The sequence below is a fragment of the Amia ocellicauda genome, chromosome 22, assembly GCF_036373705.1.
Source record: "Amia ocellicauda isolate fAmiCal2 chromosome 22, fAmiCal2.hap1, whole genome shotgun sequence".
Classification (NCBI taxonomy): Eukaryota; Metazoa; Chordata; class Actinopteri; order Amiiformes; family Amiidae; genus Amia; species Amia ocellicauda.
In genome coordinates this window covers 2683357-2699478 of record NC_089871.1, presented here as the reverse complement: position 1 = coordinate 2699478, position 16122 = coordinate 2683357, and the positions used below count along the sequence as shown (strand labels likewise).

General features: G+C 41.8%; 1 protein-coding gene across 6 annotated transcripts in view; it reads right to left on the bottom strand.

Annotated features, from left to right (window-relative positions):
• Positions 1-4521: 4521 nt before the first annotated feature.
• synrg (synergin, gamma) overlaps positions 4522-16122 on the bottom strand; it is a 48012-nt gene continuing 36411 nt past the window's right edge. For 3 of the 6 annotated variants that reach the window (XM_066695394.1, XM_066695397.1, XM_066695398.1), the window contains 6 exons: positions 15238-15334; positions 14318-14466; positions 12620-12730; positions 12222-12260; positions 9987-10019; positions 4522-6342 (listed from right to left, as the gene is read on the bottom strand). In XM_066695394.1, the coding sequence (XP_066551491.1) occupies positions 6211-6342; positions 9987-10019; positions 12222-12260; positions 12620-12730; positions 14318-14466; positions 15238-15334 (561 nt within the window). In that variant the 3' untranslated portion in view covers positions 4522-6210. The remainder of the gene's footprint in view (positions 6343-9986; positions 10020-12221; positions 12261-12619; positions 12731-14317; positions 14467-15237; positions 15335-16122) is intronic. The other 3 variants (XM_066695396.1, XM_066695399.1, XM_066695395.1) reach the window with 2 other exon arrangements.

Below are 16122 nucleotides of genomic sequence, written 5' to 3'. Positions count from 1 at the left end.
ATTGCATCAGTTCAGTCTTGAGTGCACATAGTCCCACACCCTTTAAAAGCAGCGAGATTTCCAGAGGGCTCATTAGACTCATCAGTTTTCCTAAATCCATATTGTGCAGTTGTACAGCCCCCTAGAGAAACTACAGATCTAAATCCAGCTGTGGCTTTCTTCTGAGAGTGATGGTTATTGGGGGGGGAGTCGACTTCTCATCAGCATCCTATAGGCTTATCGATTTACATTCATGTAGAATTTAGACAACATATTAGTGAGATTAGGTTTATCGTTACTATGGGGGGCAGAACTGAACACGCCAAGTGCCAACCAAACCCAGAATATCTTCTATAGGAAATAGCAAAACTTCGTCATTGGCTGACAGACTTGGGCTTGGAAGAGAAACAATGACGGCACGCTTTTTCAAACAAATTAATCCTCCAGCGGCACGATCCCTATCCTCAAGCGCTCCTCCTGTTCAAAAGCAACATGCTAATGATGAGTGATTCATCCCAGCAGAAATTAAAGGGACGATTCGCAGCCTCGGCCCGAGATGCCTTTAAGACGCCGTGCCAAGCGGTGATGGAAAGTGTACCCCCCCCCCGATGCAGCCAGGCTGAGATGGAAGGTGTGACCTTGGTGATGCGATTTACACTGGGGTGGAATAAATCACAGCTTGAAAGTAAGCGTGTGAATGAATGCTATTTTTCTTTCTTCCTTGTGTGAATCATCCTGCTTTCCCAAACAACGACAAATGGAGAGAGAGAGAGAGAGAGAGAGAGAGAGATGAGATGAATATCCTCTTTAGCTATGCCAATAGATGAATGTGCATGTGTGTATATACTGTCAATAATGAGGACTAAGAGTTAACAACTGTGATTAATGATACCCCCCCACCCCCAATGTGCGTCTGTCCTGCATAACAGAATGGTCAACTCTCAAACCTTCCCCTCTGCCCTGTGGTACTCATCTGTACCCAGTCCTGGCTCTGGCATTTTTTAAGAATTCCCATTTCTTCTGTTTTTGTGTCCTAAGGGAGCCACAGTGTGGTTTCCGCTACGCTCCCCATCTGTTAACACGCACGGAGTGGGAAACTAATTCAGATGTGAAATCCACAGGCAGCGCCCTGCATGCTTGCAATACAGGAACCGTGCTGAACAACAGCACTGCGCAAAGGAAGTGTGAGGTCCTCGGCCTGGCGCTTTGCCTCCACAATTACAACCGCAGCAGACGTGTGAAAGTGTGTATCGGTTAACTAGCACTAAGAAACTGAAGAAAGCAACTCGGCGAACAAGAGAGGGATTCGGGTTTTCGGTGCGTGAGTCCTGGTCTGGTATTCAAATCGGCGTTTTCATCTGACTTGCAGACCCTGAGAACGCACAGACCAGAGAAGATCTCTCCCAGATCGATTGGACAGAACCTGTCCTCAATCACCGTCTTGACAGAGCAAAGCCGATCTGGACGCCATTTCTGTGTTTTGCCATCGCACTTTGTTACCTCCACGGAGTTCTGACTCCACGGGCTTCTGCATCACTAGGGATTAAAACAAATAAGATATTTTGTATCCCTTCCAATTTTTGATTACAGCCTCCCGACGTCCATACCGGAGGGGGTACTCTCGGAGAATCGTACCCCTTTTGACATTCTTCGCTCATACATACATAAAAGTATTGTAATAAGAAGCCCCTGAGCAGCTCTAAAGCATGGCTTATGGGCAATCAAGGAACCATTATAAATAAATAAATAGGTCAGGCCTGAATTAAAACCAGCTGTGTCATACATCTCCAGATATTTTTCCCCTAAGGGAGGCTGCTGTGAAATAAATAAAAAAACAAAAATGCTGTCCTGAGATGCACTTGAATTTCACATTGCTAGCTGCAGAGAATCGCTGCCTGGCTTGGCTTACAGTGCGGACAGAAGGGACACAGGGCGACTTCAAAGGAGCTCAGAGATGATCTTCATGCGGTTTGGTTTGCTATTCAAGCCCTCATAACAACAAATCAATCGTGATACCCTGGCACTGGTCTGAGCAAACCCGCTGGACGATGATGAATGATGAAACCGGCTCAATTACAAAATAAAAATGGATTTGACAGACATATCTATATTTTTAGTGATCAGAACCTGTGTAAACAACTACAAAGCTTGGAATCATGTTGACCAATCAGAACGGTGGTAGAATTCCATTGTGGATTTCTGGCGCCATACTAACCAAGGCTCTGGCATCTGGAGAAGGATCAGAGAATCCTCCCCAAAGAACATTAATTTCCGGCCAAATTGGGATCACAAGTGAATGCTATCGGAAGAGGGGGAAGGGGAGGTAAAGAAAAAACTGGACAGGATATTAAAGACAAAAAGCAAGCATGAAAGGAACACTATTGATGATAAGACCTTATATAACAGTGCGATGTTGCAGAAGCACTTTCTTTTGTTAGGTCTGTCTGTGGCGTTCAGTGATTAGGGTACTGAAAGCCTGATGAATAGGCATTCATTAACATCAGAAGCCTGGCACCACGATTTCAAAGGCTCTACTAATTTGTGAACCAAAATAGCTATTGGAACAGGTATTTCTGTAACGATCCTTACATCTCCATCTCGGTGTGCTGCTGTGTAAAGCTGCAAGTCTAAGCACACTAACATTTGATGGGAGACCGGTCTCTATCTCTGCTGAGATTTAATTATTCCACATTAAAAAATATTGCTGGTTTTCCATAAAGACTAGCCAGAATCATGCAGATCAAGGGACAGTTCTTACAGAGACAGTAATATGTCCAATTCAAAAACAATCTTGGATATTGGATATTAAGCACAAAATAAATATTTATCAATGCCAGAGTGAATTACTTTAAGTCATGGGGGGGAGTAGTAGGAACAGCAGTCAAACGACCCGCTGAATTCGGAGCTATTTTTATTAAAAGCGATCAAACCCAGGAGCAAAATGAAAATAATACCGATACATCATCAGTCGCACAGGTAGAAGAGGCAGAAGATCCAGCTGTGCGCAGAGCCACAATCCGTAATAACGCGCGCACATCCAGAGAGGCAGGGTATTGCTCTCGGCTGGAGTTCAGAGCAGAGCAAACCCTCCGAACAGCCAAGTGACAATCCATCAAACCGCCGACACATGCTGTCCACGCCGCAGGAAATTAGAAGTGGCAAGAGGATGGGGAACTTGAACAAACTTTTAAACACCACTGTCGACTTTCACTTGAGCTAGTGTTTTACTTGGCAGCTCCTCTCTAAACATCTGCTCCTGCAGCCCAGTCTCTCACAGAACAGATTCATTGTGCGTTTTAGTGGCAAGACAGTGTAGAAAAGCATTATGCATGGTATCTAACAATTGAAAGAACGGCAGGGTTCAATCTCACTGCAATCAGTGAAAAATCCCCATAGAGTGAAACTAGAGTATCTAAAACACATCCACTGTCCCACATGAACCTTTCACATTATTTTACAGAAAAATAATCTGCTTTAAATCTGTAGCATCCAGTTTAACACAACCAAAAAAACAACAAAAAGATGGACCACTTGTATACAAACTATCAACACAGAGCCTCAGAAATCTGCTTTTATTCCACGCTCGTTATTCAAGGGACAATGAACTGCGAATAGTTGATTTCTAACCTATCGCTAGGGTGGAGTGATGGCTCCAACAGAAGCCTGCATCTGCCTTCACTCCTAACAAACCCAATATAAATCATACCTACCTCAGAACTCTTACATTTCCGGCTCTTTTCATTACCTGCGGTACAATGTCAAGTATTTAGGCTGGCAGGGCAGAGGAATGAGGCAACTCGCAGCCAACTCCTTTGGGATCTGAGGATTTCCAGTCAACCGATAACTCAGATTGTTTCCACTGCATTACAACACTTAGGAAGACAACGCATCAAAACAGCATTTCTTTCCCAGGTTGTTTCTTCAGGATGTCTCATGGTAGTTAAAGGGGGCATTGATGCTGTCTTCAAAGTTAGCATTCCCTTCCTAAACAGGCAAGTACTGTCACACACACACATACACACACAAGCACGCACACTTTCTTTAAAACTGTCCAGATCAGATTTTGTTGAAAACCAGCATCTGACAGACAGGTTTAATAAAATGAACAACTAAACCTAGTAAATGAATTTCAAAGCTAACAACACAAAAATCACAGGTATGAGACAGGATGGGGTTACAAGTAGGCATCCTTCAAAATGTTGTGTGAAGGACCAGGAAAGAGACCGAAAGGACATTGTGCTGACAGCTGTCTGAAAGCCAAATATTTCCCTTTGAAATTCCAGTGCATCTTAAACAGAAAATAACACAAAACACAGTTAAAGGAGAAAGCGTTCCACACCCAGCAACATAAATACAATCAAATGAAAAAATCAAAATAAATTAGTAGACACATTAAAGTAATTTCGATTACCACAGCCTGTTCACAGTATAGAAGTTTACAGTGTTTGCAGTGTTTTCAGGTGATCCCTTCAAAACAGTGACAGCCTAAAGCAGGTCACTACAGTAGAAATTAAATCTCAGCAACAGTGTTGGGGAAGCAACTTCCAAAAAAAAAAAAAAAAAAAAAAAAAAAAAAAAAAAAAAAACACCTAGCTAAAACTACAAGCTAATTCTGAAAATGTGCTAGCTACACTATAGGCTACTTTGGAAGAAAAAAAGAAAGGAGCTAAAGCTACCCTTGATAGACAGCTTGTTACTTTAAAAATGTGAATATATACATATGCATTCAAATGAAAAACTAAATCAAATAGAAAATGTTGACGTGCATTTGCAGGGTTCTGACTTTGTAATACCCCATACCCGAAGACTCTGACAAAACTTGGTGACAGAAGTGGTGAAATGTTAAAGACACCTCAAATGCAATTGTGTACTTCCTTGTCTCACAGCTTCATCTGCAGAGAGACGACATAACATTTCAAAGTGTGAATCTGAGAGCAAGTTTGCAGGCTGTGCTGGCAGGCCAACTTGTGTTGAACTAGATGAAAACATTGTTCTCTTAGTTTATTGAAAAGATATGTTTGAATTTAATTTTTTGCATTGACGACTTCTGCACCAGAGCTGGGCAGCATCTGGTACCTACCTTCCAAAACATTTAAAATATTTGCTGATTGAGTTGCCCATCATGAGGTCGGGTTATTTGCTCGGTGATGGATAACCCAATCAGTGTTCTGCTTTTTGTGCACCTCTAGTTTAACACAAAACCTGCAAAATTAAATATAGTAAATTGCTTATATGGCTTTTACAATATGTTTTTTTGTGTTTTAAGATCATAAAGTCTGGATAATAGATTGGCCTGACTGATTCATTTAGTGAAAAGCAAAGAGAAGACCTCTCTCAGCAATGTTCACATTTATATCTAAAATAACATTGTGCTCATCAAGATAATAGCTGATTACTAGCGTTTAGCATCAGTAGCGTTGCCACCTGTAGCGAGCTACTCCCCAACACAGCGAAGCAAACTTAAAAAAGAAATAAAAGCTGGAGAAAAAATAAACTTTTGAAGCATCTGATCTTTCTGTAACAAGTCCCTCTAAGTTTAAACCTTAAGACCCAAGTGCATCAGTAACATTTTCTTTAACCGTGCATTGATTTCGCTCTAATCAAGTTATTTCTCCCTCTTCACTGTAACTCCCAGGAGGTTCAGAGATACACTGCAGCCAACATCAGATCCTGAAGAGCACATTCGTTTGGAGGGAAAACACGGTATACTCTAAGGGGCGAACTCCACAACTCGGCTTTATTATATTATTATTGGGGATACACGTCATGAGAAACCTTGATCTTAAATGAACAAATTGGACAGCTTTGTTGATATTCAGTGGACCCATGATTGTTACCCTTCCCATCCCACCTAGAGGATGAATTCCCAACACACGGCTGAACACCTTAACACCGCTATAAACAAAGACATTAATTTCGAATAAATATCCCTCGATATCCGACACGGAAGCTTGTGCTTTTAAAATGCCAGCGAAGAAAGAAAAAGAACAAAAAATATACACATAACCATTTCTTTCCAACTGCTCAGCCCATGCTAATGGCTCGCGGACTCCCACAGAATGGTGTAATTAGTCCGGTGATAAAAGCTCTGGGAGGTAAATGAAAGAGCAGCTATTCTGGGTGAATGACAGGGCGCTCGTATTAACATGCTTTCAGCGAGTCTCTCAGCAGGTCTAGACCAGCCAGCTTGCATCCTGTTTACCCTCCGTCGGATGCCATGGCAGGGGCACCTCAGAGCAGGTCAGGCAGAATAAGGCCCGGGGGTTTGGGCTCCACACAGTTGATCCAGAAGTTAGCACAGCTGGCGTGGTACTGGTGGCCTCCGTACATCAGTTTGAAGTTGTCCGTTTCCGAGTTGAAAGCCTTCAGCCGGACAGGAGATGAAAAGAGAGGAAAAATAATAAATGGAACCACAGTCAAAATTATTTATCTGCTCGATTAAGCAAGCAGCAGAATAAAGATCTTGCTATGGCTCTACTCAAAGGCAAAGTGAAAAAATGAGACCTCCATAATCAGAGATTCCTGAATGAATGTATGCATGTAGTACTTAGATTTGAGTGTCTTACACAGTAGTATAATGTAGTCACATCTTTCAATCAATATCAATTAAACAAATGATTTGATAAGAGAGTAGAACCAACTGACAATATTTAATTAATACATGCCTAATGAAGTCTGAAAACAACTGATGAACAAGCATACTTTAATGAAGAGCATTTATTAATCTAAATTAAATCAACAAACAGCACATTTTTTCCAATGCAGTCATATACTGTTTATAAATGTGTGTGTGAGTGTGTGTGTTAAACTCCCTCAGAAACAGTGCCCGATAATATTTATTAATAAACTTTATGCTCAAACTCCAGATAAGCAGTGGCGCACGTGTCTGGGTTATGAAATGCACAGCTGTCGACCTACATTACCGATAAGGAGATGCTAATTTGTGTGTTCGCAGTCCCATCCCCGCTGAAGACAACCAGGGCTGGAAAGCGAGCAGTGAGTCATGCGTGATGAATCATGTCCTCCCACTCACGCTGGAGCGGGCGGGCGGGCGGGCAGAGTGAGTCACGGAGCCCAGACCCCTAACTGCCGGCTGGGGCAGTGGGGTCAGAGACTGGGGGTGGATTCACATCAGCTCCCCTCACCCTCCAGTCCTGCCATTCCCAAGTGCATTCACGTGATCAGCGGTACTCTCTGCCTGTCATAATTAGGCTTTTCTTTCTTTCTACCGTCCCTACCTGCCTTGACAGCTGTTATTGGCATTGTTGTAATTCCATGCCCGTTACCTAGTTAAATCAAAGAGATGTCATGACCAATCAAGGGTTAATGAATAATTCCCTTCGTTAAGAAGACACTTTAATTGGCAGAGAGGTGATACAGAGCAAGGCCCCTGTTGAGTGTAATAAACTATTCAGTCAGTGGGCTGCAGAAAGCAAGACTCGCCGAGAGCAAATCTAGTTAGTGGAGTGGTTGTTAAAAATAGATTGTGTATGTTAACAGTCAGCATCAGCATTTTGGAAAATAAACACTGCAACCAAGCCTAGTACGATTCCAGGTATACCCCACTTTGTATGGATTCGTTGTAGCACGGATTGATGAAATTCATTTTAAAATAAGATTTCAAAAATCATTAACATATAAAATGTTAGCAAAGCGGATACACAACCCTCGCCTTGCGTAGATAGCCGTTTAAGAAATGTTCAATTATGTTCAGTAATTTAAAAACAAACTCATTCAAATCCAGTCAAAAATCAAACTCCCTGCAGACAGACTAACTAATACACATTAATAAAGTGTTGACAATGGTAGATGCATTCAGCATCATTATTTTAGATTGTTTTTTTTAAAGAGAGGGAGAGAGATAACATTAAAAAGGAACAAAAAATAATTATAATGATGATGGGCTGAAAGAAGAAAAAGTTCCCAGGGAGATTGTAAAATGTGAGTCAGGAGCTTCAGCATATTAGAATTTAAATTCCAAGAGGCTAAAAATGATGAGTTTATTATTATTTATATTATTGTTAATTGCCAATATTCTGATTAACACTTGATTAGTATATAACTCATTTTCATGTTAATGAAACCTATCCCCATTAATGTACTACTATCAACACAGAAGATGTGAAAACTATACTGTACAATATGTGGTTACACTACTAATGAAGGGTGATAATACATTCGACTACCACTGTATATTTGTATGTGCTAAATCAGCAGAAGTATTGAGACATCCGTTGAATTTCCAAGTGCAAGTCCACCCTGGTCTCTAAGGCCAGAGTAAGTATCCCATGTCTTAGAGCCATGACACAAATGTTCTCCCGTGACGAATCCTACAGCGAAGTGAATTCTCCATCCACCTCCAAGTAATTCAAATGCTCTGCTTGATGAACAGATTCTCAGTGCATCCTACTTGCCAACACAGTAAAAAAACAGTTGTGTGCCAGAGTAAATCAAGCTACAGACAAGTGTGTGTCAGGACACAAACGTCACTTCTGCTCTCTCTTCATCCGTATGTCTGTACTGTACCTCACATAGATATAAACAAAACCTTCACTAGTAAATAATGTGCCGAGACTTAGAATTCATGGAGAGGGGGGATAATGAGAAAAGGCAACACAAAAGCCTTTTTTTTCCCTGTGCAGGCACAGTATGCAATTTACCCATCAAACGATTCAGCGCGGCAGTTTAAATAACCATCAGCTGCGAGCATTTTGCCGAACGCCTTGTACAGTAAACGGATAATTATGAGGGACGACAGATGCCTACTAAAATGCTCATTATTAATTTCAAAGCTATATATATACACATTTGTGTGTGTTTGTGTGCGCACTTGTATAAACATTACAAACCTATTTCAATTATATATGCTATGGTTAATTAATTAGTCACGCAACATTGCGGGAGCACCGTGGTATGCAAGGAGAAATTGTCAAGGCAGTGTTTTCAACATACATTTTGATTAGTCATGACGATGTTCATTTGACTTAATTGCTACTTGATTTCCTTAAGGAGAAAACAAATGCCACTAGTCACAGTGAGGTGTGCCTTGCAGACCTTTTGCTCAACAATTATGCTTCCGATTTGTCTTTTAATCATCTTCAACAGATTCCCAACGATCATCCCAAACATGGTTTTCAGTCAGAGCACAGACTCTGGAAATCAGAGCGTCCATTAAGTGATGTGCAAGGACAGCATGTGAGGCGTCCTAAAATACTAGTGCCCCTGTGTTAAAGGTCTATTAAAAAGACTAAAATAGCAATACTTACATGTCAGTTTCCACATTGTCTTTCTATCCTGCTGCTTCTGTACACTTGTGTTTCTGGTCTCGTTACATATGCAGAACCATGCGTTTCCAAAACTATAATCAAGCATCATAATAATAATAATAATAATAATAATAATAATAATAATAATACTGTGACATTCTGAATCTGCAAACCCAAGCGAGAAGCACATCTAGTGACATCTCAGCACTGACACACTTGATTGTAGTTCTTGAGACAGATGCATCTCCGGATCTATCACTCCTTATAAATTGCTACCTAGAAGGCAATACTATACAGAAGCAACAGGGGATGTAAAAATCCACGTGGCAAACTGACATCTGAGTACAGTCCTCCCTCATTATGCTGCCAAGTCGGGGACAGCCACTGCAATGGGCAAAAACGTGGACTGGCATTATAAAGGAGATGTGAGGGGAGCGAGAGAGAGAGAGAGAGAGAGAAAGAGAGAGACAATTGTACATTGGTGCGAAAACTGTTCAAGAGTAAAAACGTGCAAAACTTGAAAAGAGGGAACAATTGCTTTCAGATATTTTGTTTTCCACAGGCTGGTCACAAGGCAACCTCCCTCTCTCTTCCTTTCACTTGTTGAAGACTTTTCTCTAGTTATGTGGGATGGTACAATGCCAGTAAAACCTAAAAAACTACTCTGCCTCCCACTCAATCTGCCACGGACAGAGACACTCTAAAGCCTGACAAAACGTAAAAAAAAGATGGCATATTTACCCTTGACCTCTTGTCATTATCTTTTGCCAGTGCCTGCAAGTAGCACAAGACATGTCAGTATCTTTCTGTGCATTAAGCCTGACAAAGCCACCTGTAATTTAGGGTCTTCCCAAACCCACGTCCCACATTGTGTGATTTGCCGTTCATCAGCTGTAGAGACTGAATAGCGACAAAGCTGCCAACACCAGGAGATAAATGGTAAGGAAGGCCAGGGTATCCCAATATAGCATATCTGAGGCTCTGTCAAATTCCCAGGTGAAGTGCCACAAGCTCACAAACCTGGCTGTCAGTTTCAAACCTCAGTGTTTTTTAATCATGGTCTGACCTATAAAACAGATCGAAGAGATTATTAAGTAAACATCATATCAACCACTGGCTTAATATGAAATATTGCTCAATGACAATGGATACTCACAACCTTATCGTGCATTTCATGCAATACTCTTTACTATGACTAACTGTGGTGACTCAAATCAAAGAAATCAATTAAATATTCACAGTGCTTTCAGATAACTTATTTCCAGTTGGTACACAAATAACCATCATGTTTTGGTCTTTTTAAATGTATTCATGGAACTATTTCCTTTTTATTTATAGTATGTAGTTTGGGAGGGAAATTTCATGTGGAAACGCAGCACTTCTATCTTCCCTGTCCTTTATCAGTACATGATATCTTATAAGCCAGTAGTGTATTGATTACTTAATAATTATTCCTTAGGTCATTTTCACATCCTGTGAATTTTGCAGGGCCTTAGATAGATTTCTAGAGTTTCATGATCAACTGGAACAATATGCCATTTTCCCCATTCAAAGGATAATCAAGTGAGAAAGAGAGAGAAGGGAAGGGAAAGAGGTATTGTATGCACACTGGGGGTGTAATTTACGGAGACATTACCCATCACATTTCAACCAGAACTAGCAGCACACACCCACAGACAATTATAATGATCAGTTATTCCTGCAGCTGCAACACACAATAAACCTGAGTACTCTGGGGACCCTAACCTCGCAGACCAAATGTAACTAATTTAATAGAAAATGAAATGTAAGAACGTAAGCTATATGAATTACTCTAAATTATACCCTATACACAGCCTAAATGAAGACCATTCCTACCTTCAACTGTATCAATCATTTAAGCTTAGCTTGGTCAATGTTTGGAGTTTCAGATTTTACGTTTGTTTTTGTTTTTTATCGAGATATATTTTATAAACATACAAACCTTCAGTTATCTTTATCAGTGATACTGTGAATAGACTGTGTGTGAAGGGGAGAGTCATTTGCTCATGTGTCTGCAGTGCATGGAGGTCAAAATCAATCAACTTTTGAAAAATCTCCCCCTCCCTCAATTCATGTGATGTCACTGATCCATAAAAGCAAAGTGAACAATCTGTATGAGAGAAAAAAAAAAACTTCTTACTACTCTTGTATTCAGTCCACGATCGCAGCACTCGTGTGACACACCAACTAATATTAATCGTCAAACGTGTATAGTATTATATTTAAAGCCCTGAGCATCTTATCTTCCGCTGTGGGTTAAGTGAATACACAAACATGCCCACACAACCCTGCAGACAGCTTTGGACCCGCCATATAACACTATCGATTTTTTGTTATATATGCGGCTTATGCTGTATGGATCAGAAGAAGGGAGACGTGCCAAACTGTGTCACCAGGTGTGCTGCAGATGGGAGGTGATTACAAGATGTAGTTTCCCTGGGAGAGCTCCAGTGAGCTCCTATTCCCCAGATCCCCCTTTGAGACCCCCACAGCGCAGCCATTACGAAGAGCAGGGAGCGCACAAATGACACACGCTTCGCCTTTTACATCGCCTCTCTGCCTGCCCTGTCTCTTGGGATCACCAGATAATTCCCTCTGCCTGTCTTACAGAGTCCACCCCTTATAATAGATACAGTGAGGTATATTTTGTTTTATAATTATTATTGTTAGCCTGTGGGTCAATTCTGAACACAAGATGCAGACTTTAGAAAATACTGCTTTGTTATTATCCCTGATTCAGGATGAAGGAAATAAATTCTAATTTGAGCAGGTCAGGTGTGTGGCCCTCAAATAGCATTAAGGACTGCCAGCCTTTTTGTACATTGTGGCCGAAGCTGACAAAATGTCTACCCTGGGCATCTGAGCGCTCCGCTGCCCTAAGGAACGAGAAGAGCCCCTGCCCCCCAGCGATCAGAGCTTCAACGGGACAAAGAGAGAGGTATCGCCACTTCCTACTTTCTTAAAGAGCCGTCCGATTGTCTTTTCCTCTTTCCTCTGTAAAGTGTTTAAAATGCAAAAGCAATGTTACTTTAAAAAAATCATGTAGACACAACCCCCTCCTGGCATGACCATGTTCAGCTGTAATAGGGTAATTATTATTTGAGAAGAAATCAGTTATCATCAGTAGTAGTGCGAGTTATAGCTGATTGTATAGCTAGATCTGCGTTTAGAGGATTATAGATTTCTCTGTGGGCGAGACCTGTTTTGTTAATAGGAATATGTGTTTATCTATGTCATATGAATCATACTGGTTGCCCAAGTAAAAACCAAGCAAGCGTGACAGGATGTAACCTCTCATTTGTAACCTCCTGTATATATTCTGAGGGACCCGAGAGCATTGAGGGGGTGCTCACCTTGCTCCTGGAGTCCACGTTGAGCAGGCACACCCCACAGGCCAGCTCCTTGGCGTTCTTGATGCCGTGCCTCAGGATACAGGATGAGAAATCCAGGGAGCTCTCGTCTGGCTGAGCGACACAGAGACAAACAAGAGACTGAGTCCAACTACCTCCCGGTTCAGTGGACTTTGGCGCTGGATGAGACCCTCTTACCGCTCAGTGGGTGAGACGGTTTGTGAGCAGAAGTAACTTTGACCTTTTCCTGTGGATCGTCTCCAGTGCAGCTCATTGAAACTTTTATTTCTGAAAGCCAATAGTGGAAATCGACCTCCTTTCTCTAATAACAGTAAAAATACTTTCACGACAGCAGTAAGGGATTCCTGGGGAGTAAATTATTCACAGTAACTGGGGCACAGTGAGTGAAATGCCTGTAAAGGGCAATGGTCATTCACACACTAAAACACTGCATAAAACACCTCCAGGAGGAAGTGGCAGAGTGAATTTGGAAGAGACCATTTCCTCTCACTGCATTAAAAACTTCACTTGGTGGAGGAATCACACAGTATTCTCTCTGTACTATAGCCAAGAATTGACTTATTCAATACATAAAGAACAACAGTATCAATATTTACACTGAATGGTACATGTATGTGGAGCTCAATATTTACAGTCTAAAGTATTCAAAGGAATCTATGGAGTGGAAGTCCAAGGCTTAGACACCCACTGTCTTAAATCAATTCAGTCAACTGGCATCTTCACAGTTTTCTCTCACGGCGGAAGCAGTGCTCTCACTGATACATCATTTTACTTATATGAATAATATTAAACAGACTGTGTGGTTGAAGCTGAAAATTTGGGAACATTTAAAATCAGACTGGATAGGATCCGTGGATCACTTAGTTATCAATGGACACCAAACAAGCATGATGGGTCAAACAGCCTCCTCTCGGTTGTAAACTTTCTTATGTTCTTATGACTGAAATCAGGGAATACAAGTTTTAAAAGAAGGGTGTAAACGTGCACAGATTTATATAGATAGATAGATATCAAAATATTAAAACAGGTAAAAAACAGATAATTGTTTTTAATGGAAAAGGAATAGAACAGCCAGCTTGCTTTTTGTATTCTTGACTCTAATGCAGTGAGGTGTGTGTGTGTGTGGAGGCTCCCCGGCTGCTTCCCTCAGCACGGAGCCACATGTCTGAAGTGACAGCCGCAAAATGGAAATGACGATGATTATCACTTGGCATTTGAAAAGCAATATTCCGGCTGTCAGACAACCATAGGATCGCTCCGTCAGCGGCTGGCTGTGGGGATGTAACAGAAGATAGGGACTGGCCTCCTTCACCCCAAGAACACATGGGCAGGAGCGCACAGGAAAGCGGAGGGCGGGGCGGACTGCCTGACTGACTACGATTCCTTACGGGACTGGCATGGAACTGAATTTGAACAGGGTACCAACTGTCCCTCAAGGGTTATCCTCCGTTTTCATTTGACAGTAGACGCTTAATAATGGGAAATGAACAGCCATGTTCTGTGTGTAAAGTAGCCAAATGTATACTTTCTGTCATTATCCATTAACTTTTAAGACTGACATGACCAACCTATACACTGCTCTTCTTCGGCTCGGAGCGAAAGAGAACACCTGGGAAAAACTGAGAAACAAACAGAGTTTTTCTCTTTGACCCCGGACGCCCACCCTCCCAGGGAGCTCACCGATAGGTTGGCGAGGGACATGAAGCCCATCAGGTTGTTCCAGACGCGGGTGATGTCCTTGAGGAGCTGCTGCAGTTTCTCTGAGCACACGGCCGTGGCCTTGATCCCCAGCTCCACCCGCCGGGTCACCCTGTACACCTCCACCACCCCTGCCCAGCGCCAAGGGGGGACACAAACAACAGCAAATGAGACTGGAACGGCAGGACCCAAGGGCTCCATCTCTGGGATGATAATATGCAACCTAACAAACTGCATCCTTTTAAAATGTCAAATCCCTGGACACCTGCTTTTATCAACACTAACGACGATTTGTTTCAATTACAGGTGGTGTGCCTGCGGCTTCATCTCTGCTATAATACCGAGGCACGTTAAAAGCTGGCAGTTGTAGCTGAAAAGAAGATCTCACCCATGTGGGATACAAAATCTGATCTTGATGTTACAGAAAACAAAGATTTATAATCTTCAAAGTGTTTTGTACCACTACATAGACAAATAGCAAGCCCTTTATGGGGAAACTCTTAGAAAAAACTCAAATGGAGTCCCTTTATGCTCTTCATTTGAAACAGTTTATCACAACTGATTGAGCAGTCACTCATCCTGGCCAGTGCTATGAATACTATTTGAGTTAAGACCATGGTTGTCAATTCCCGTGTCTGCAGCTACACAGACATTTACATAGAGGGATATTGGCACCATTTCGACTCCTGTCCAGTACAATCAATGGTAACCTTTACTGTTACTTGCGAGGAAGAAGTAAGTGTCCAATAAACTTCAAAATGATACTATTGATTCATCTGCATACTTGAGTGCACATGGATTCAAATGAAGGAGACAAAACATTGCGTTCTGCAACAGTACTCTTTCACAGCTGTCTTAGGATCAAACACGACAAAACATTTACATGAATTAAGCGGTCTTACCCAGCAGGTACTCCATGCCCTGGGCAGACTGGATGACCTCGGTGCAGACGGCAGAGCTGCTGATCCCGTTCAGGGTATTGTTGGCCTTATTGATGACCTGCGACGAGACGCATCACAAGGGGGTCAGAGGTCAAACACAATGGGCATCTCACACGGCACTACTACTGTATAGGAATACGCAGCTGCTATGATTGAATTAAAACGCTAGACTCAAAATGTGGAGTGTCAAGGACGTGGTATTTTAATTTTGTTTTTAATTACTAGGGGGGATTATACAGATATGCAACACATACAAACTACTTTTACTGCTTGTGGCATGTGGATATGTAGAGAACTGAGTTATTGTTATGGCAAAAGTTAATACTGGTGTACACACACAATATGAGTAAAAGTGGGTTTTAACACATTCTACATGAGGGAGCAAAAGAAAAAGAAAAAAAATGCCTCCCATTAATTTCAAGTACAGCAATCCATTGCCAACCACGTATTTGCCACCTGCAGAATTAATGTATACACCATTTTCCTTTTGTATACCAATTTGCTAACCGCGACATAGATTTGTGTCAGCGCTGTTTTACACGGAAACATACGACACATCTTATGTATTCTTCCTCACTCCCATCTCCTCAGCATCTCGCCTACCAGCTCCCTCTCCCGCGGTGTCTCCTGTACTGGCCACAGAAGTATGCGCATGGTAATTTAAGAGTAATTGTGATTTTGCAGTCATATTTTTGTTTGTTCATTACATTACAAATGCACAATAACCTTACAGACATCCATGAAATGTTGCACAGTGCAAACATTTCCTCTGGTAGGCAGGTTTAACAAACCAGCCCTTTTCTCAACAGCTGGATCTGATGGAGCTGGTGTAACTGAAGGTGACGT